We start from the raw sequence: 21997 nt of genomic DNA, 5'->3' as shown, positions 1-21997 counted from the left end.
ATATATGGATGAGTGTAGCAGTTTGATTTTTGTTTCCTTCCTTGCTAGTACTGCTGCTCTGTCATTGCTCCCAGGCTCTGATATCTTAAGCTGAGAGAAGCTTAGGATACAGGAACTTCTCTGAGAGAGTCTGATATCATTCTTTATTTTCTTGCTGTTTGGTTCCTTGATTTGGTAAACCACCATGGTGCTGGTGTGCCATCCTGGATGAACAGTGTGCATCAGCTACAGCCAGCTAGGAGGGCAAATTTGGGAGCCTCATCCCTGCCTGGACTCACAGTACAGGTCCTAGGGACAGCTGCTGGCAGGGTGTAGTGAGAGCTGGTGAAGTAGAAGAGGAAAGCTTGGTAGAGTAATCAGTTAGGAATTTTTATGGCTCGTGCTCAGCCTTTTAAAGGTTTCTATTTTCTGTTGTTAGTAGGTGGTTCCCCAAATTGGAACCTATAAAGAGCAGAGATGAGGCTTGAATAAGATCAACTGGCAACAGTGCAAACATGAATTTTACAACAACCAGTCAAATGAAATAAAACAGAATGATGTGTATAATGATGGTAACATTAGCTTGCCTTACTGCTCCTATGAATGCTAGTAAGATAAATATTGAATATCTGTAAATAAACTAGCATTATACCAGCATGAAATCCCCCTCCAAACTGTAATTCTTCTTGAGAAAGATGCAGTGGTTTTCTTTAATCTTTTCAACAGGGGCTCTGCAGTGAATCATTTCCTTTAATTGCTGTTCTGAAACACATAACAGGTTTTTTAATGCCTACTTTTTATATTTGTCTTTTTTCTTTCCGTTAATTGCAGTACTTCCATTCAGGCTTGAAAATGAAATTGCTTCCTCAACATATTTCTTCTCTGCTTTATGTAAACATGGGGGGGTTTATTAGCCCAATTTCCAGGGAAGATGGAAGTGCACTAACGCCGAGCACGCAGAGAGGCTTTAGTCAGCTGTTGTAGTCACAGGCACTTTGAAGGAAACTCAGAAGAGCTGCAGGCAGAACAAACCTCATCTCCTTCTCTCACTCTGGAATTTATCTCGTGCCTGGGGGACTGAAGGGCAGCACCAAAATCCAGTGGGATGGCTGCTCCAAGAGGCTCAGAAAGGCTTTGCACGTGGCACTCTGGAACTGTGTGCACCAGAGCCAAGGATCAGATAAAGTCCTTCTCTTCCTTCCCTTTAAACAACCCACTTGCTTAATTTATTTGCATTGATTGCAGATTTGGTTAGCAAGTATGTTAACTGAATATCAAAACCTGATTACAGCTGATGAGATGAACAGGAATAAAGAAGCCTGAAAGTACTTAAAAATTAATCATCTTTCATAGCAATAAGATATGCAAAATCCCATGCAGTTTGGTCAGTCTGTCATTTAGGACATCGTTGCAGCTCTTCCAGGAAAAGAAAACTTGAAGGATTAAGCAGCAAGCGAGCCTCAAGTACTAGATGTAGAAATCTAAAGAGTTTGATTTAAAACCCATGAGTAATCCATCCCTTCTGCAAATCTCATAGTGCATCTCAAACAGCAGGAGCAGTCCTGCTCAGTTTTGGGGTATTTTGTTGGTTTTGCCAAAGGACATTTCATAGGCCAGGTGGAGGCTCGTGGCAGGGATGCAGATGGAAGCAGCAGCCTTTGCCTCCCAGGGCTCTTCTCAAGGGGACTGGCAGCAGCTCAGCCACAAATGGCTCAGACATTTGTCCTGTGCTCCCACAGGAGCTGTGGCAAAGCTTCAGGGTGGGGTGAGGGAATCCTGCCTGATGGCATCCCACAGCTGCTGGACCCATGCCAGAGAATGAGTTTAGGTTGGTGGGAGACCTGTGGTTAAAAGACTTTCCTGAAGGCATCACTGTGCTGGTGGGGAAGAGAGTTGCAGGTCACTTTTGTCTTTGGTATTGCAATTATCTGGTATTTTTTACTGGTTTTGCTGTTTTGGTGGTGGTGATGGCTTTTGGGGTTTTGTTGTTGTTGTTTTTGTCGCTCAAGTTCTTTTGTGTTGCTTTGGTTTGATTCAATTTTTTGGCTTAGTTTGCTTTTGCTTGGGTTTTTTTGTTTTGTTTGTTTGTTTTTTTCTTGCAGTGTTGTTTTTGTTTTCTTACTAATCAAACATCTGCGTTGAAATATTTTAAGTTTTGTTTCTGCTCTGCCTGACATCTTTTGGTTTTGTTTCAGCTGGAATTTAGCAGTTTGAGTGCAGGCCACTCAAAATGTAGAAAATTTCTACATTCATGCAGAAAATTTCTTTTCTTTCATGCAAGCACATATAGTCATACACACTCAAAGGTGTCAGACATGTAGCAAAACCCAGCTAATATGTGAGGAATAGGCCTTTATTTTCAGACACATGCTCGAGTGAATCCCCACAAACAGGAACTCGTGTCTCAACCATTTAAGCACCAGTATGTATGTATGTATAGGAATAGAAAACACAATTAAGTTGTTTCTTTTAATTTTATCCAGGGAGTTTTGGTGAATGGTTACAGGTCCTAAACTATTTCAAAATCATATTTATAAGCCATGGTATGAAATTTTGATTGTGCAATCCTGTTGGGATTTGGGGCAGATATTTCCTTCCTCTCTCTAAAAAAGCATTGAAGTACTTAAAAAGAAGCTTTTTAAAGCAGCTTCTGGCTTTGGCTCCTGTAGCAGGAGCAGCACATGAAAACCAGAGCTGTGCACAAATGAACAACAGAGCAGTGTGAAAACTGTTGTGTAGATGCAGAACCAGAGTGCTGGGCCTTAGGTGGGAAAACTGGGCTGGTTTTGAGTAGAACAAACCTTATTTTTTCCATCCTTAGCAGGTGAGGTGTGGGTGAGAGCAAATGCAGATGGTTATGGAGAACATGGTTGGTTTTGAAGGACTGACCTGGGTATGCTGAACTGAGAACATTTTATTTCTCATGTGAGCTGTACAACAGCATAGTGGGGATCCATCCTCTGTGCACTGCCTCCAAAAGCAGACCTCCAGAAAACACTGGAGCCTGAAGAACACAAGAGGAGAACATGGCTCATGTGAAAGGAGAAAGAGAAAGAACCAGAAGTTGTAATGATGGAATAAATGTTTCCTTTCTGGGGAAAAAAAATAAACCAGCCCCTCAGTGGGAATGGCAGTCCTCAGCCCTTTCTGAGTATGATCAGGATGTAAATAACCAGTGATTTTCCTTAAAATGGGATCAGGACATGAGGGGCTTGGTTGCAATAATAAAATCCCTTTTCAACTTTAAACAAAACCTTATCATTACTTGTGCCTTCAAGCTGATTTTTGGATGGACTGAACTGAAATTATTGCTGCAGCTGACAACCTTCTTGCCAGAGGCATCCTGGCTCTGCAGGGATGGAGGCTGAGACCCTGCTGTCCCCTTTTCCTCTTCGCAGCTCCGGCCTTTTAGGCATTCAGTGGGACCCCCAGCTCTCCATTGGTGCAGCCCCCATCCCACAGTGAAGGGATGAAAGCTGACACCCTTTGCAGGCTCTGGCTGTGTTGCTGTTTTCCCCTCCTTCCCTCTCCCAGAGGAGGAGGCTGTTCCCACCCTCACCACCCTGATTTACACCCTCCATGAGCCCATGGCCAGCATGGGCTGGGCTGTCCTGGGGCTTAAGCAGCTCCCTCTTGTCCAGGGACTGGAATCCCCCCACTGCAGGTTTGTATCCCCTCACCCCTCCTCATCCCCACATGCCTCAACTCCTGCTCAGGGGACTCTCCAGCATCTCCTCATCCCTCATTCCTGCCAGGGACCTGCTGCAGCACCACCTCAGCTTCCTGAAACAGCCTCCTCTGGGAATTCCTCACCTTTGGAAATGCTCCTCTGGGAATTCCTCACCTTTGGAAATGCACCACTGCCTTGGGTGTGCTGTATGTGTGTGCCACGAGTGGCTCCTTGTGGTGTTTGTGAGGTCCCCAGGACAAGGTGAGAGATGAGAATTTGACTCCCTGTTCTCAGGAGGATATTATATTATTATTATATTATATTATATTATATTATATTATATTATATTATATTATATTATATTATATTATATTATATTATATTATATTATATTATGAATGCTATACTAAAGAAAGAGAAAGGATACATCAGAAGGCTTCACAAGAGTGATAATGAAAGCTCGTGACCGACTCAGAGAGTCTGGCACAGCTGGCTGTGATTGGTCATGAAGTTAAAACAATTCACATGGAGCCAATCAAACATTCACCTGTTGGTGAGCAATGTCCAAGCCACATTCCAAAGCAGCAAACACAGGAGCAGCAATCAGATAATTATTGTTTTCATTCCTCTCTGAGGCTTTTCAGCTTCCCAGGAGAAAATTCTGGGCAAAGAGGATTTTTCAGAAAATATCATGGTCACAGTTCCTCATCAACACCGTGGTCAGCTGGCATTCAGAAGTCCTTTTCCTCCATTATTAGTTGCAAATTCAGGGGCTTGAAACTGCTGGAATTGGTCCCAGCACCATGACCTTGCATTTGTTACTACTCAATTTATCATCTCACACCTCAGTGCCATATTCTGCTTTTTCTGAAGGTTATTAGGACTGTAGTGGCCTGAATAAAAAATTATTCTGAAGGATTTTCACGCCACTGCTGTTGTGTGCAGTGACTAATGAGCTTGTACATCTCTTTTTAATTCTTTTCAAGTTCTCTTACTGCTAAATCCAAACTTGGTAAGGCTGTTACATGTGTAGGGAGGAATTTATGTGCTGATTGATCCATTGAAATTATCAAAACTCCTTGACTAGGGTCTCTCTCAAAGTCTTCTCTGCCCTGGTCAGTCCTGAGGGAGCCTTTCACCTGAAGCCTGACCCAGCCTGGGCTTTGGACACAGTGTGAGTGCCATGGGCATGGACAGCACTAGAGGATGTTTTTCAGAGTGTTTCTTTTTATTCCTTTTCCTTGTCCACATAAGCATTATAGAAGTTTAGACTTTGCCTTGATTTATTAGGAGGCAAGCAAACAACAAGAACATTTAAGAAACAAAGTGTTTAATTAGGGGTAGTCTTGTTTCAAAACATTTTATTTTCTTGCATTTTTAAAATTTCAGATCTTCTATCTCAGTAAAATAGGTGAACTGTTTTAAAATTTGAGGCCGAGCCATGTCATGCTGTGTAAATAATGTTTCTGTCACCTCTGCATTGCTACTGAAGGGATTTTAAAGTGAGAATATGAGGGACAGCTGCTGCATTCAAGCTTCCAAAAACTTTCAGGCCCCACAGGTTAATATTCTCTGGCTGTATCACTTTGCTGATGGTCAGTTAGTTCCTTCTGGTCTGTGCACTACCAGATCTCCAAAACATCCCCAGTTCCTCTGGCTAGGAGCGTGCCTTAGCCTTGCAGAGTGGGATGCTGCTTTTGAAGTCTCCACTCTCTAAGTTCTTTTCCCTGAGATGTTCAGTCATGCATATTTAAAGCTACATTTCAAGAAATTAGGTCTGAAAATTCCCAGCAGAAATGTATTTTTGCGTTTTATTTTTATCCAGAGATGACCACATTTTTGTCTGCCAGCTGGCTTAAAAGATACATCAATTAATAGAGCCACTGGTGATTAAACTGCAAAGCAGAATATCTTCTCTCATTTAATGAAGTGCCTTACATAAAAATAAGTATAATTCTCATGATAAAGAACTCAATTTTACTGAGATTTCCAGTTTCTTTTCTGAAAGTGCAAGGTGTTATAAAGCTACATCTTCAGCATAAGAATATGGCTGTTTATTATAATTATTCATCACTGGCATGATATTAGTATAGAGTTCAGGTCCCAAATGTCCTTATTCTTCCTGAATCTTCCTACAAGTGGCATGTAATCAATTGTTTCCTTACAGAAAAAAAAAAATCTCTAAAAATAGGTATTTGCACTGTATTAGCAAGAAATCCTTAGTTTTGAGCAATGCTGCAAGGTTGTTTTCAAGTTCTTGCCTCCCCACTGCAGTCCTTGTTAGTGCTCCTAGGACTTCTTGGGCCATGTCCAATTTTTTATCCTGCAGCAAACAAAATTACTGTGATGTTTTCTTCCATGCTGTTCATTAAATGATCATTGGCCTCTTCTGGTTGCAAGGAGAAGGTTGCACTCACCTCTATGTGATTTTTAATCTGTTTTCCATACAGAGCCAGTGATTCAGTCCTGGTTGTCATTTCTGCCCCAGCCTGCAAGGAAAGCACCATTAGACCTTGGTGTGAGGTTGGTATGGATGGGTGGGGGTGCTGGGAAACACCACCTGGGTTGTTTATAAAATATCCACTTCCTTTCAGAGGTCATTTAACTCTGCAGTTGATAGAGGCACTATTAAAGTTAGGGATTAGTACACACTCTGTTGTCTGCAGAGTTGGTGGTGAGAAGCCAGATCAGCTCCATGATAATTTGGTTTTCACTTTGTCATCTGTGTGACAGCCAACATTTCAATTTCTTTTCATTTTTTTTTTCATTTTTTTTTTTACCAGCACTACAGTTTGACCTCTGAGGACCTTAATCTGATGTCAGCTCACCTGGGACAGCTATTCATGTTCTTGTAATAGTGTCCCAGCTAGGACAAACACTGAAAATTAAAACTATTATTGAAAAGGAAATAGGATGGTAGTCATCTCACAGAAAGGATCTGTGCCAGAACAGGGTGTTAAGCTTGATATCAGCGTGTCTAATCAAAATCTCCTCCACTGTGTTTCAGGGCAGATTCAGTATTGTCCCCTGATTTGAGTGTGGTAGATACTCAGCTCTGACCCAGTGGTGACATGGGAGCAGAGGCAGCATCCCCCTTGCTGTGGTTTGCCTGTCCTGGTACCCCTGAGGATGCTTTCCTCATGTAGCTTTAAACACAGGAATCTCAGTTTTGCACAGAAACAGCAAGGGCTGTGGTGGATAATCAGTGTTGTGACAGCAGCTAGCTCTGGATGGATGCTGAGCAGCTGGAATCATAACTCAGATTCCTGAGGTGAAGGGATGGAGCAAGATTCCTTGTGCTGGACATTCCACACATGCAGCAGGGAGAGAAAACCCTGAGCCCAAGGTGTGGCAGCCTGCCCAGGTGAGACAGGCAAGGCATCTCAGAGAGCAATGTGGATTAATCTTAGGGCGTTTTTCCTTTAAATCCTTTTGGCTGTGTCTTTTTAGGAAGGAATTATTTACATGGAAAACTGTAGGGAACAAAGAAGGAGAGGGACAGGCCTGAGTTACAGGAGCAGAGGAACAAAGTAATTAGGTTAGGTACTGGGGAGATGTGTCAAGAAATGGTGAAGTCAGAAATGGAAGACACTAGAACAGTTAGTTACATACAAGAATGGCCACTGCAGGTGTTTTCCTCTAACACAGTGACCTTTACAGGCTGTCTCTCAGTTTGCCAAGGGGCCAGAAATGATGATTTATTGGCTTCCAACTTGTTGCCTTCTTCCAAAGGTACAGCTGGTGGCATCTTCCTTTCCTGTTTGCTCCAGCAGAGATCAGCCCTGTGCAAAGGTGACCCAAGATGGGTTTGCAGGTGTAGTCAAGATCAGCAGATGAGAGGACAGAGAATTCAGGTGTGTTGCTGGGTCACAGGCATTCCCATGTTCTGTTGTGTCTTGGCCTAATGCTTTGCCCCTGCCTGTGAAGAGCTGGCATTGAAGCTCAAAGGAAGATTTGTATCCCTTTTAGTCACCTGCCTGCCTGAAGAGGGCCCAGGGGCTGAGGAAGGAGAAGACTCAAAGCCAGCCACTCCCAGTGCTTGACAAGCTGTAAAGCAAGAACATTTTGAATGTGATCCATTGCCTATTTTGGGAAAGTTATAAAATTTTCAGAGGTAGGCCAGTTATTTTTAAGTCTCTCTGGACATGCTTTTAACGCAGGATTTGTTCTGGATGTTGTCAAGGTCAGACATTTTCTTCATGAAAATGTTTCCCTCCTTTGGGGAAATGTCTGGAAGAGCTAATTAGCTGTGTGCCTTGGTCCTCTCTCATTTCCTCACAGCCTGCTAAACCTATTGCTAGACCTTTCAGCTTCAGCCAAGATGGATTGAGATAGTTCTTGTCTGCCTTCCCCGGCTTCATCCTTTTTATGCACATTATCCATTTTCTCTGGCCTGTTTGAGGAGAAGGTTGCAGGACAGCTGTGCAGAGACAGCATGCCTCCACCAAAAATGCAGGGAGGCTGGTGTTTGGAAAAGGATGGAATTGGAATATTTGGAATTGAGAAACTGAAAATACCAACAACGTGGTTATTTTCCTTGTATCTGATTCTTTGCTGCTGCTTTGAATTTCTTTTTAAGTTGCCCACATTTTTCATTCATTTAGCAAGGTGAAAATATGAAATGAAATAGAAGAATTCTACCTACAGTGAGATAGATCCTCATGAATGAAGATGCCCTCCTGCATCTCAGTTCTGTAGATAAAGAACCAGTCCAGAGAAATGCTGAGCTCTTCCTGCTGCTTTTGGGAGGGGAAGGAATTGCTGTGTGCTCTGCAGCAATCAGCATTGGCTTCCAAGTTTTATTTTGACAGACCTTAGGAATCAAATTGCTCACATCAGTAATGAACAGGAGGACATGGATTATGTGGACCAATAAACCAGCAATTCCTGCTGCACATTTATCTTCATCTCTCTAACTGACAAACTTTAAATATTACATATGGCAATCCTGAGTATAAATAAGGGTTTGAATTAGGGTCTTGTATTGTATTTGCAGGGAATGCCTTGACGAAGGCAGGAATGATGCATCTGACTCCATGTTCTCAGAAGGCTCATTTATTACTTTATAATACTATATCATATTAAAGAATACTATACTATACTAAAGAATACAGAAAGGATACTTACTGAATGCTGAAAGGATAATAATGAAAACTTGTGATTCTTTCCAGAGTCTTGACACAGCTTGGCCCTGATTGGCCAAAGAGTGAAAACAACTCACAGCAGAATCCAATGAAGCAATCACCTGTGGGTAAACAATCTCCAAACACATTCCACATGTGAGCACAACACAGGAGAAGCCAATGAGATAAGAATTGTTTTCCTTTTTCTCCGAGGCCTCTCAGCTTCCCAGGAGAAAAATCCTGGGCAAAGGGATTTTTTCAGAGAATGTGAATGCCAGAGTCTTGAATCTCTGTGGATGTGAGGTGTAGAACCTTTCATGCCTCCTGTATCAGCAGCAGCAACCTTCAGATCGTACCACCAGTGCTCTGTGGGTTTTGGGGTGTGGAGAGAACAGACTCTTTTAGGAGTGGTGTGCATCCAGTTGAAATGAGTGCATAGTGTTTTCCTGCCTAATTCTGACAGAACTAAAGACAGTGCACTTTCAGAAGTTATTTTCTGAACACTCCTCTCTGTAGATTTTGCTGCTGTTACCTAAAAGTAGGGGATTGATAGTTTGATCTTTGTTTTAGCACTAATAAAAGAAGGAATTCTCAAACATTTTTCTGTTGCCTTTTATTGAGGAACTGCATGTGTTTAGTATTAGTTCTGATTTTATGAATGCCCATCCTTACCAGGGCATGACTCTCCCTGTGTCCTGTAAAGCTGTGGCACACACCCTTGTGTCAGTGCTGTTGGCCACATCCTTGTCTGTGTGTCTCCAAAAAGCAGCTGGCTCATTGGACAAGTGGAGTTAGAGCTGAGAGTCAGTTCTGCTGTATTTCTGCCTGCCTGCAGCATGGTAGCTTTACCACCACATCCTGACCTGTGAGCAGTACTGCAGGTAACACTGGAATCATGTGTATTGATGCTGAAGGAAGGTAACAGGACTAGAAAGCCTGTCTGCCTGAAATCAGTGATGGTGGGATGTGCCTGTGGTACCATGCTTGAGGGGAGGCAAGAGGCAGAGCTGGGGGTGGAAAGGTTGGTTCACAGATTTTTTTTTTATTATTTTTTTTAAAGCCAGAAGAATCCAATTCATCTAGATTAAAACATTCTGTGGGAACACCATGATTTCAGTGGTGTTTTTTGTTAGAAAATGTCCAGGTGGCCCACCTGCTTCATTTCCTGCCGTCTCATCAGTCAAGGGCTTCTGGGGTGTGTTTGCTGAGCCTGAGCTCAGAGGCACTGAAATGTGAGACCTGCTAAGACTAAACAATGTGATTTCTACTTGTGTGCAGTCTTTACAATCCTTGCCCTACTTGGATATCTCCTGTGTTTTGGGTTTTTGTTTTTTTTTTTCCTTTTAACCTTTAAAATTTTGACCTAAATGAAGGTCAGGACTAATAATGTTTTATGGAATGCTGCATCTCTGGTTTCCTGGCTGAGGAAACGTGAGTGCAAGGGGCTTCCACTGCAGTGAACTTTTGTAAGGAAGATATCATCTACCTTTGATGGAATCCAGGATGAAATAGCTTTCTAATAATGTTTCAAACTACAGAAAGAACACAGAAAAGAAACAGGAGGTGCAGGGAAAATCCATCAAAACAGTGTAGGGGGCAGGACAGGGTGCAAGCATAAAAAAGAGACAACCAAAACCAGCACAAACCACTTGCAAGCCCATTTGTGGACACAAAACCTGTCTGAGTTTCTGGGGCTTTTTATGATCATAGGAACTGGTCCCAAGCATGGATAAATCAGGCCAGCCCTGGCTGCTGGCAGGAATCTCTCCAGTGATGTTCTCTGGTTGGGTGTGGATATGAGCTTTGCCTGTGTTATCCAGGGTGGGCTATTTCTGCTTAAACCAAGGCTTGTATAAAGTCTAAGGAAAACTTCAGAGTTTTTTTCTGAATCAAAAGCATTTGGTAAGTTTGTGACAGGCCTTGAAACTTGGGATTTTGGGTAGTTGTTCTCTTTTGCTTTCTCTTAAAAACACCAAAAGACAGGATCCCATGTGTCTTTACATTTAGATAGGAGTGTCTGGCAGTTGCTTTTTAGAGGGAAACTTCTTCCTTTTTGGTTTTTTTGGGAGGTTTTTTCCCTTTGTAAATGCTGGTTTTTCTGTACCACTCCAGATGTCTCATTTGGGGCATCATGGATGTGCATGATGCCCCAAATGAGCAACAGGGGCAGCTGCCAGTTAATTTCTTCTGTGGCTGCTGAGGATCTGGAGTGGGGTCATGACACTCTTCCCTCACTGTAGGCTGTAGCTGTCATAGCATCTCCAGGACAAATCTTAGAATTCTTGCTGGGCCATATGAAGACCAGGTTTTGCTGTAGGAATTCACTGGTGGAATTTCACTGCTGCTCTCATGCTCCATGTGTGCTGGCTCTTCCAGGTGTTTGTAAATAAACAAAGGTGTTTGGTTTAGGTGTTTGGATGCTCAGAGGGTCTCTAAAGGTCAAAGGGCTGGCAATCACTCTCCTCTGACTGCCAGGATATCTGAAATACTTTGTACATCTCCTGTATGATCATTGTCTGAATTGAAACATTACCGTGGAAAGGGAGTAGGGAAGACTGGGGGGTGGGGAGGAGGTTGGGGGGATTGTGCATTGGAGAAGGTGCTCTGAGTTTCCTTTTAGACCTTTCAGGCATAAAGGGACACAGAGCACCCTGCTTTTGTAACAATTGAGCCTGGTCACTGGTCACAGAATTAGGCTGGTGGAGAGATTTTGGGTCAAAGGAAGGAGATAAGGGGAAGATGTGTGTACTGATGGTGAGTGTCCAGAGCAGTGTCTATTCCTGCTGCCTTGTTCTCAGGCCAGCTCTGTCCTGGTCTTCTGTCTGCCCATTTCTCTCCTGCTTTTAAAGAAAAATCTAAAAACCAAACCAGCAACCAGCACATTGATTGTTCCCTAACTGTGTGATGGCACAGAGAGATAGTGATAAAAAGTGTGTCTTGGAAATAAGGAAATGAGGCTTGCCTTGGGGTGGAGGTAGGCATTAGTCACACCACTGCTTGTGCTCTGCTGAATAAAGGTCATGGAAAGGTTTGTAGGGAAGTCTTATGGGTTTTTGTCTTCAGGAGCAAAATTCCAGCCAGCACTGCTGCAGCTTGAGGTGCATCTCCAGTGTGTCTTTGTGGGAACATCCCATCCCCTCTGCACCATGCCAAGCTTCCCAGGGGCTTAGACCTCCCAACAAACTCATGGATTTCCTTAAATCCCTGTAAATCAGAGCTCTATTAAGAAGCAGAAGGGGAATAAACCACCAAGAGGCTTTCCTCCTTTTTTCCAAAGTCTGTGTGTGCCATAAATTGAATAGGCCCCCCCTGAGACCTGGGGAAACCAAACTCTTAAAATGCATAGTAAAGGGTTAGTAATTGTTTCAAACAGCCAACTAAAAATGCTTTTTATTAGGAGGCTTGAGCTCTCTTTCATATGTGAAGCTGCCTGTTCACTTTGGCAGTGAAGGCTGCTTTTATGCCTCCCTGGGGATGGTGGTAAAACTTTCAGCAGCTTAGGCACAGAAACCAGCCCTTTGTGGAACTGGAGGCGAGAAACCAGAAGTTGTTCTGCAGATTTCTCAGTCCCCGGCAGCTTGCTTTCAGATTTTGCTGATTAATCCACTTTTGTTCAGGCCAAGGAGAGGTGAAGTGCAGGGATGGGACAGACTTGGCAGGGGCATTGCTGTCTGTGGGTGGGTAGGCTCCTCAATGATTTTTTCTGACATTCAGCTGTTGGGTGCCATAACAAGGATTCAGCACTTTTCACACAGTTGCACTGAAAGATGGACAAGAGCTGGATTTATTATTACTGCCACTGTGAGCAGGAGAGCAGAAGTCTCTGCTAATCCTGTCCCAAGGTGGCAGCAGAAATGCCAGCACCTGCTGAGGCTGATCAAGGGGAGCAGGGGACACTCAGGCAGAGGGACAGGAGAAGCTGGCTGTGTGTCCCTGGGGCTGCAGGAGCAGAGAGCTGTTCTGCAGGGGTGCACTGCATCCTCCCCTGGCAGTGATTACCCTTGGATGTTTGTCCTTCAGTGCCAGCCTCAGTGCAACAGGTGCTGGAGTTTAATTCATCTGTCTGTCCCTCTGGAGTTCTTGAGGCTCCTTGCTGCCAGCAGCAGGGCACCAGCACATCCCTGCAGGATCACTGAGTGCTTTGGAAGGCTCTGGATGCCCTCCCCAGTGGCTCCTGGTTGGAACCCTGCTGGCTGAGAATTTTAGGCTTTCCATGTGCTGGCAAGCAGTGACCCCCCCCCCAAGAGAACACTGCATTTGACCTGAGTTTGTGGAGAAGGCTTCCAAAATTGGATGATAAAACTGAGATTATAAGTGTGTAGTTTAAATAGAAGTGTATAATATGACAGGGTAGAAAACTTGAAATTTAAAGTTTTAGAATATATAAACAATACATAAAACAAAATAAAAACATAAAACATACATAAAATTTAAAAAAATTAAAACAAAAGCTAGTCCTTCTTCTTCACCTTTTTCTTCATAAGTTTAAGTAGTATTGTATAATTAAATTTAAAACTCCTCATTAGGAACCACAAGTAGTTAGTTATTAAGTTAAAAGTAAAAATAATTTAAATATCATTTCTTAATTAGACAGTTTAGCCTTAAAAAAGCCTTATAAAGAAAAAAATAAACTCCATCTTTAGTATGTTAAAGCACTATAAAACCCACAATTTATAAGACTATAATATAAATAAAAGTTAATAAACATCTAAATCCAAACAAAAAATACCATCTTGCACATTTCACCCCAACCTTAAAAAAAAATTAAAAAAAAATAAAAATAAAAAAACAAAACCCAAAAAACCAAAAATCCACAGTTCCTGACAGGTTTGTTCCCTTCTTCCACCAGGCAGTAACTGATAGAACCAGAGGACACAGTCTCAAGCTATGTCAGGGAAGGTATAGGTTGGATATTGTTGTTGTCAGATTTCTTAAGTCTGTACTTCTTCAGTGTATTCTTACAGCTGCAGATCTTCACAGCACAGACCCCTTCTTTTTCTGCATGTTGTTCTCTCTCAGTTCAAGGCTTTTTCAAGGCTCTCCCTGACTGGCTAACTTGCTCTCTTTTATTTTAGTTATCTTCATTGGTCACAGCTGCAGCTTAATTAAGGACATTGCAGCTGCAGCTTATCAAGGACAACTGGGACCTCCCGGGGCAAAGCCTCTATACAGATATTCAAATACAATACACTTCTTCTTCTATAGGATATCAGGGAAAAAAATTTCACCTAAATAATAATAAAGTACTGGAATGCACTTCCCAGGGAGGTGGTAGAATCACCATGTCTGGATGTGTTTAAAAAAATGCTGGCCATGGCACTTGGTGCTATAGTCTGGTTGAGGTGTTAGGGCGTGGGTTGGACTGGATGATCTCAGAGGCCTCTTCTAAGCTCTTTATTCTGTGATTCTTTGCAGATCACTGGTGTTATCCTGCTGGCAGTGGGAGTCTGGGGCAAGCTGACCCTTGGCACCTACATCTCCCTGATTGCTGAGAACTCCACCAATGCCCCCTACGTGCTCATCGGGACGGGCACCACCATCATCGTCTTCGGCCTCTTCGGCTGCTTTGCCACCTGCCGGGGCAGCCCATGGATGCTGAAGCTGGTGAGCAAACCCCAGTGCCTGAGGAGGGTTTGGGATCAGCTGGGATTCCCCCCACTGTCACTGCCATGGGTGATGATTAGCTCTGACTCCGTGATTCACAGAAGGCTGATCAATCTCGTTATTATTATTGTTATCATGATTAAGAAACCCATTGCTTTTATAGACACTTATGATACAGCTGGACCTAACTGGCCCTTTAATTAAAACACCATCACCTTTGGCTAATTAAGAACCCACCCTTTGGTAAACAAATCTCCATAACAACACTCCACATGTTCACAACAACAGGTTAAGATAAGAATTGTTTCTCATTCTTTGCTCTGATCTTCTCACAGCCTTTCCCAGGAGGATGCCTGGGAAAGTTGTCCCTGTCCCTCTCTGTGACCAGAGAGCTGCTGCCACACCCCCACCCCCTGACAGATGTTGGTGAAACTTCTTAAGCACATAAGCTAGATTTTATTAATCATTACTTTCAGCACTTGTGCCTTTTGGACAAAGGGGGGGGAAAAAACCTTCACCAAGCCCAGTTTTTGATTGACTGTGACTGAATTTTGCAACACATGGCACATAGGCCCATGTGTTTGGAGCAGGGTGGTGCTGCTGAATTGCTCTGTGAGTTGTTCTACAATCATTCTGGTTTTCTGTGAGCCACACAGATAAATATATTTACAATCTGAAAGATTCCCAAAGCATTATCAATTTGAAATTCTTTCAAATTGTATTTTAAGGGATCAGTTTAATACCCTGATGTGAAATTATGGAACTTCATGAAAGCCTGCCCTTCTTTTTCTCCTAACATTTAGGAGAACATTGTTCTAGGATAGAACAATTCAACCCAAAAAGAAGGGCATTTATGGTATGTTTGGCCTCACCTCAAAAGCAGCAGGGGCTCAAGGTGCACTGAGCAGAGGGGGAGCTGTTGTCCCTCAGTCCACTTTAACCTCTCTCTCTATGAATTTCTCTGTTCTGAGTTTTCCAGAAAATTCTGGAAAATTTCCTTAAAATTCAAAATAACTACAGGTTAAACAAACTTACATTATAAACTGTGTTTCGAGGCATATTTAGGAGCAAAATGCTGCATGAGGAATGATTTGAAGGGTGGAAACAGCACTTATGAAACACTGAACTAGTGAGAAAGGGCTTGACAGTGCAATGCATCTCCTGCTACAGTATTTTGGGACTGGTTTTCTAAGGAGATGGGATTATTTTTCTCCAGTTTTAACTGCATTTTAAAAAAGAAAGAACATGTTAAAGGGAGTTAATTTCCCCAAATGATGGCAGGGAGGGGAAGGGGAGATGCAGCAGCTGCAATTCCATCAGCTGGTGGCCAGCTGGCAAGAACCTCACTGCTCTCTCTTGCTGGTGATGGGTGTCAGGGCATGTGCAGAGGCTTGCTGGAGTCACTGCAGTCCAGATGGGAAAGGGATAAAGGTGAATGATGGTATAAATCCATAGGAAATCAGGCTCTGCTAGCTGCTCCATAACTTTCTTAAAGCTATGCCACTAACCCTAGCATGTGGTGTTCCAAGCACGTGGGTTTATTTTCATTGTACATATAAGAAATATTCCTGAACTTCTTTTCTCTCCTGAACAGACAGTGTTTTGACAGCTGCATTAACTGGACACATGTTTTTTCTAGTTCTGCTTACACTGTTGTGCTCCTTTTCCCAATAACCTTTCATGAAAGCTATGTTTCCCTTTCTCCACTAAATCCTGCTAGGACTGAATTTAAAATAATTCCTTTCTTAATTAACTGTTACTTAGCAGGTGGAATAAAAAGGTAATTTTTCCTCCAGAAAATTAAGCCCCAACTTCAAATTTTACTATCCCACTTTGCAATTTTTCTTTACCTTCTTTATTTCTGCTTCAATATATTTTTAGTACTTGGTGAGTGCCTACACTGAAAGCACTGTTTTCAAGGTTTATTCAGCTCCTGATCCAAATGCTGCACCTAAAGCCAAACATGGACCTTGGCTCAGCAAAGTATTTGGAGCATATGTCTAGTGTTACTGTGAGAATATTTCCAGTCAAGGCAATGTTTCAGTTCATTCATTGGAGAAACTTCAGGAACCAGGCAGCCAATCCCAGCCTGGCAGTGAGATAGATAAACACAAACCAAAACACCTGGGGAAGCATGTTGAGCTCAGCAGAGCACCATGCAAACAGGAAGGGTCTGTTTGTATTCCTTGTTGCAAGATCAAAACCTGAGTGACTTGGATTCACCTCTGGCACGTGAGTGTGTTTTAATTTATATAAGAATGCTGAGAAACTTGGAACAGAAATGTCAGAAAAGCCAATAATTAAGCAACATACATCAGTTGTGAGTTGTATAAACACATGTGTTACATTCAGGCCATGACCTGTGTATCTCCTCCAAAAGACCTTTGGTTTCTTAACATCTTTGAAGGGTGCCTAGAGGGGAAGGTTACATTTCATGTGATAACATCTGTGCTGAGACAAAAGCCTGTCGTGCTCTGACTTCTCTTGCCTCCTGCCTTTCCAGTATGCCATGTTCTTGTCCCTGGTGTTCCTGGCTGAGCTGGTGGCTGGCATTTCAGGGTTTGTCTTTCGCCACGAGGTAGGTGGAAATGTGCTGAGCTGGAAGGTGGGAGGTGGGAATGTTTGCAGCTGGCAGAGCCTCCCTGGCAGGGCAGGAGCTGCTGAGGAGCTCCCTGGAGGGTGGAGAACGTGCAGGGCACTGAGCTTGGCTCCAGCACATCTCCAGGGATGGGGCTGCTGTGACACAATGACCTGTACAGCTCCTAAAAACCAGTGCCATTCCAAATGAGGGGATTTAGCCAAAGCTCCTGCCCTCAGCTGCCTGGTGATTTACTCTGGAGCTATCAGGTTTTGTGTGTCCACCACGGAAGATCTTCTTTACTCTTTTACATATGCTGAGGGCTGCACAACAGATTAAATGCTTTTCTTGAACACACTTTTTCAGCCAGGCAAATGCTGGTTTATGTAAGGCAGAGAAAACTTCTGCATCACACCAGAATTGCTGTTTTGTAAATCTTTTTTTTTTCCCTGGGGGAGGTGGGGGGGAGAGAGAGGGTGGGGAGGGAGTGGGATGGGATTTCATTTCTATCTTGAGAATAAGGAGAGATTAGAAGTAGAGTGAGGGAGGAAACTGGGACAGGAAGAAGCTTTAAAAAAGCATGAGGGTCTAGATTTGTAGTAACACTCCTGCTTTATCCACTGTAATCAGGTCTATCTCTGGCTGTAAGTCCATGGACCTCCATGCCACTGGTGCTGAACCAGAGCAGCCCCAGGACCCTCCTTGTCTCCTCTCTTTGTGTGAGCTGGTTTTCCAGCTCTTTTGACGTGACATTTCCATTGCTATAGAGTTTTCTGCTGCTCACCCATGCAAGCAGTGGATTGTTTTTAACGTGGTCCTGAGGTGCCTGTCCAGCTGCTGAGGATTCCAATTTCATCCCACCTAACCTGCAGCAGCCCCAGTGTCAGACTGCTCCCTTTTGGGAGAGGCAGTCTCTTGTTAAGGCCACAGCCATGTAGGTTGCTCATATCATCTGCTTCCCAGCCCCTGTCCCACCCCGAGTGCCATTCCTGATGATGTGCCTGACACCTTCCAGCTGAGGGACCTCTTGTTCCTTACCCAAATCCCTTTGGTGCTGGGGATGCCTGGTCAGGAGATTTATGTCCTGCTTTGCTGCCACTGGCTTGTGTCCCCAGTGTGTTTGTGCACCTGGCATCCATGAGCAGGGAGAAGCATGCAGTCTCCTTCAGACTTAGTGCTGGAGCAAAGTGTTTGGGTGGAAAAGCATAAAATGATACCTTTTTGATAGGTTAAGTCATTTTACAGTATTTTTTAACATATCAGTTTGCTAGGGTAGTCTTCTTTCTGTGACTGATATCCCACTGGAAAAATGGCATAAATTATTCCTGACGTTTAAGAGGGAGCTCTGCCAGCTCTAAAAACACCCTTAAAAACAACTGGGAAGAGCTAGTTTGGGTATTTTGTTAGGAAATCTGCTTCCTGCAAAAACTGCTTCAGATATTGTGCTTCTTGTTGCTCATGTGGGCTGTTTCTTATTCCTTACCCTCACAGATCAAGGATACTTTCCTTAGGACATACACTGAGGCAATCCAGAATTACAACAAGAATGATGAGCGGAGCCATGCAGTGGATAACGTACAGGAAAGTGTAAGTCTCAAACTGGGTACCAAAATTAGACAATAGAGAAAGCACGGGTTTAATCCCAAAATATGAAGTTTTGATGGCTCAATCTGCAAGCTGTAATCTGCAAGCAAAATTAGAGGCTGGCAAAACTGATCTAAAGGAAATGCTTGCCCAGGATTCCTAAATTTTAGTGAAAAAGCTGTCTGAGAAAGGCAAGGCCTGTCCCACTGGCTTGTTGTTGGTCCCAGATCTTGAATTAGGTTTATGGGGCAGGTCTATTCCTAAAGAACACACCTTAATCCTAAGGGAATTTGCCAATAAGATCATAAAATGTTTTAAATTTGAGCAGGATGAGACAGGGTTTTATAATCTTGTGTCCTGCATCACTGATAAAATGCAGCAGTTCTCTTCACTAGTACAGTGAGAGGCTGGCAAAGGAGACCTGGTGAGTCAAGAAGAAAAACTGGGTATCTTTTCCCCAGAGGAAAATGGAGGGGAAAACTGCTGAGGTTGGCAGTGAAAGCTGTGGTGGAGGGATGGAGTAGGAGCTTGGTGGAGAAGAGCCTCTCTGACCCTCAGGGTGGCAGCAGGGCAGTGGGAATTGCCTTGCCTTCCAGCAGAACACATGGCAGGAGCAAATGCCACAGCACAGCCAAACCAGCTGGGGATGCCACCCACAAGAGACTAAATACACCAACTACAACACAGAGTGATAAAATTCACATTTAAATTCCCACTGGAAGCTCTGCCCTAGCAAGAAGCTGTTCCTTCAGTTTGCAATACATTCCATGAGCCAATTTCCTTTCCATATGATTGTGGCTCTATGAATGGCTGAAATTATCAGTGTAATTGTATTGATGATTTCCAGACCTTTAGAAATTACAGCTCTTGTGTTGGACCCTTCAGCATGGTTGAAACTGTACTCTAACCTGGCTTCTCCTGGTTAGCAGATTACTGCAGTGCTCCAAATCGAGTATATTATGCTGTCAAATTGTCTGTTTGCATAATGTTAACCTGTATTTTAAATTTCTGATTCCATGGAGTTGGCCAAATGAAATAATTCTGAGTAGTTTTTCAGTGTTTCTGTTGTAGCAGAATGTTAATTTCATTCATAGTTCTCTCTTTACAGGAACTGCACTTATAAGCCCTTTCCATGCAGAAAATTCAGCACATACTCCACACTTTTGAGTCTCTGACTTCTAGCTTAGGATCTAAATCAGAACATCCTTCCCAATTTAGGGTTTTCTAGCTGACTTCCTAGATACACCCTGTGAACATATGGTCTCTTTCTATTCACAGCTCAGTGAATTGTCCTAGAAATTATTTTGGTGAGTTAGAGAGGCTTCACCTTATGGATTTGTACTAGTTTTAACCTGTAGGTGTTACATGTAATTCTGTGTAATGCTTTGAGGTCTTGAATTTACAGGATCATCTTTAATCAAATAAAAAAGTAAAGAAAACAAACAAACAAAAACAACCCAAAACAAACAACAGACTGTCAACTAAAAAAGATGGGTTTATGGCTGGACCTTTATCAAATGTTACAAATAATAGTTCTGCTCATAAAATACCTTCTTTTAGTAGGTCATCATCTCCCATGTTCTGTAAGCTGCATCCCTGGTACTTTTGTAATTAATGGGGCAGGGGTGTTATCTGCTTTTCAAAACTTGAGGTGCCCTGTCATTATTTTGATTATGAGCTTATGAAGTGGGCTGAGATGATTCTGGTCTAGTTTGAATTCTGGTTTGTTTGTTTGTGTGTTTTAAACCTGCCTCTTACCCCTCCCAGCTGAGCTGCTGTGGCATTCAGAGCTACACCAACTGGAGCACCAGCCCTTACTTCTTCAAGCACGGCATCCCTACGAGCTGTTGCATGAACTCCAGTGACTGTAACGCTCAGGATCTGCGCAACATGACCGTGGCTGCCACTAAAGTAAACCAGAAGGTACCAGTAACTTTGTGCCAGAGGCACTTGTGACACCACCCAGCACCCCAGGGGAGCGTGTGCCTGCTTGCACCTTGCATTTCATTTCAAATGGTTGGTTGATAACGTGCAAGTGAGGCTGGAGTAATGGTGAGGATGGGCTTGGTCCCGCACTTGCTTCATTTTCTTTCAGCTGCCCTTTCTCAAATCCAATCCCAGACCCAGCAGTTTTCTGAAGAAAAACAGGTGTGGGGTATTTTCAGGGTCCCCCATGGCAGGAAGGAAATGATGAATCTGACTCCATGTTCTTAGAAGGCTAATTTATTATTCTATTCTATTCTATTCTAGAATGCTATACTAAACTTCTACTAAAGAATAGAGAAAGGATACTTACAGAAGACTAAAAGATAATAATAATAAACTCGTGACTCTCTCCTCAGAGTCCAAAACAGCCTGACCATGATTGGTCATTAAGTCAAAACAATTCACATGTTGGATAAACAATTTCCAAACCACATCCCAAAGCAGCAAAACACGGGAGAAGCAAATGAGATAATATTGTTTTCCTTTTTCTCTGAGGCTTCTCAGCTTCCCAGGAGAGAAATCCTGGGCAAAGAGGATTTTTCAGAAAATATGATGGTGGCACAGGTGATTGACAGTAAATGCTGTGGTTGGTGGGTACATTTATTGTGAGTTAAAATCTTTGAAGGTGTAGGGCTGCAAAGTGACCCCTTCCCTGGGTTCACCTGGAGGAGAGGGTTGGGAAGACAGAAATAGGATTGAGAAGGCAAGTAGGGAGAACAGGAAGAAAATGAATTAGAGAATAAAAATACAGAAAATGCTAAGAAAGGAAAGAATAAAGAGAAAATAATGCAGCATCTATGCATTAGACATTGTGCTGAAGAAGTGCTACTCAAGTTATTGCTTCAAGTGCTAGTGTTTCATCAATTCTTTCTCACGTGAGATTTGCAAGAGAGGGAAGAGTTTGTTGGTAAGAGGAATGATATTGTGGCTAAATCACCATTCTAAGTAGTGCAGCTTAGTCAGATTTAAGGATTATTTTCTTTTCTGTTTTTATTTTCAGAGATCTGTTTAAAAAATAAATAGAAGTCCTGAGGACAACAGGGGAAATATGGAAATGCCTCTTTCTCTTCTGTTTCTGTCTTTTTCACCTCAGTCACCTGTGACTCAGAAGGTTGGACTGGTGGCTGAGCACAGCCTGAAACATCTTTGAAAACCAGTCAAGTAGACAACATTTTCTGGCATCTATTGTAAAACGGATGCTAGAGGATTATTTTCCACTAAGCCTTTCTCTTTTTTTTGCAATGGTTTAATGAGAGCCACTTGTTGCAGGTGTGGGGAATGTTGGTAGTGTCCATTGGTTGAGTAACTCACAGTCACCACCAGCAGAGTGACCTTGCATGAGCATGGAGGGTGAGCCACTCTGTTCAGCTGCTCCTGGTGAATTTGTACTACCTTGATGTTTTTGTGGAAGTGGAAGGAAGGTGAGAGGCAGGGTGTATGTAGGGCATGTGCAGCACTGCCAGCACCCCCAGC

The 21997-nt window shown here is 43.0% G+C and overlaps 1 protein-coding gene across 1 annotated transcript in view; it reads left to right on the top strand.

The window, feature by feature from the left end:
- Positions 1-21997, top strand: part of TSPAN7 (tetraspanin 7) — a 91610-nt gene that overhangs the window by 58163 nt on the left and 11450 nt on the right. Inside the window, exons 2-5 of the mRNA XM_036384549.2 lie at positions 14188-14376; positions 16880-16954; positions 18446-18541; positions 20306-20461. Coding sequence (XP_036240442.1) covers positions 14188-14376; positions 16880-16954; positions 18446-18541; positions 20306-20461 — 516 coding nt within the window. The remainder of the gene's footprint in view (positions 1-14187; positions 14377-16879; positions 16955-18445; positions 18542-20305; positions 20462-21997) is intronic.

The sequence above is a fragment of the Molothrus ater genome, chromosome 2, assembly GCF_012460135.2.
Source record: "Molothrus ater isolate BHLD 08-10-18 breed brown headed cowbird chromosome 2, BPBGC_Mater_1.1, whole genome shotgun sequence".
NCBI classification, from domain to species: domain Eukaryota; kingdom Metazoa; phylum Chordata; class Aves; order Passeriformes; family Icteridae; genus Molothrus; species Molothrus ater.
This window is presented reverse-complemented; position numbering and strand designations above follow the sequence as displayed.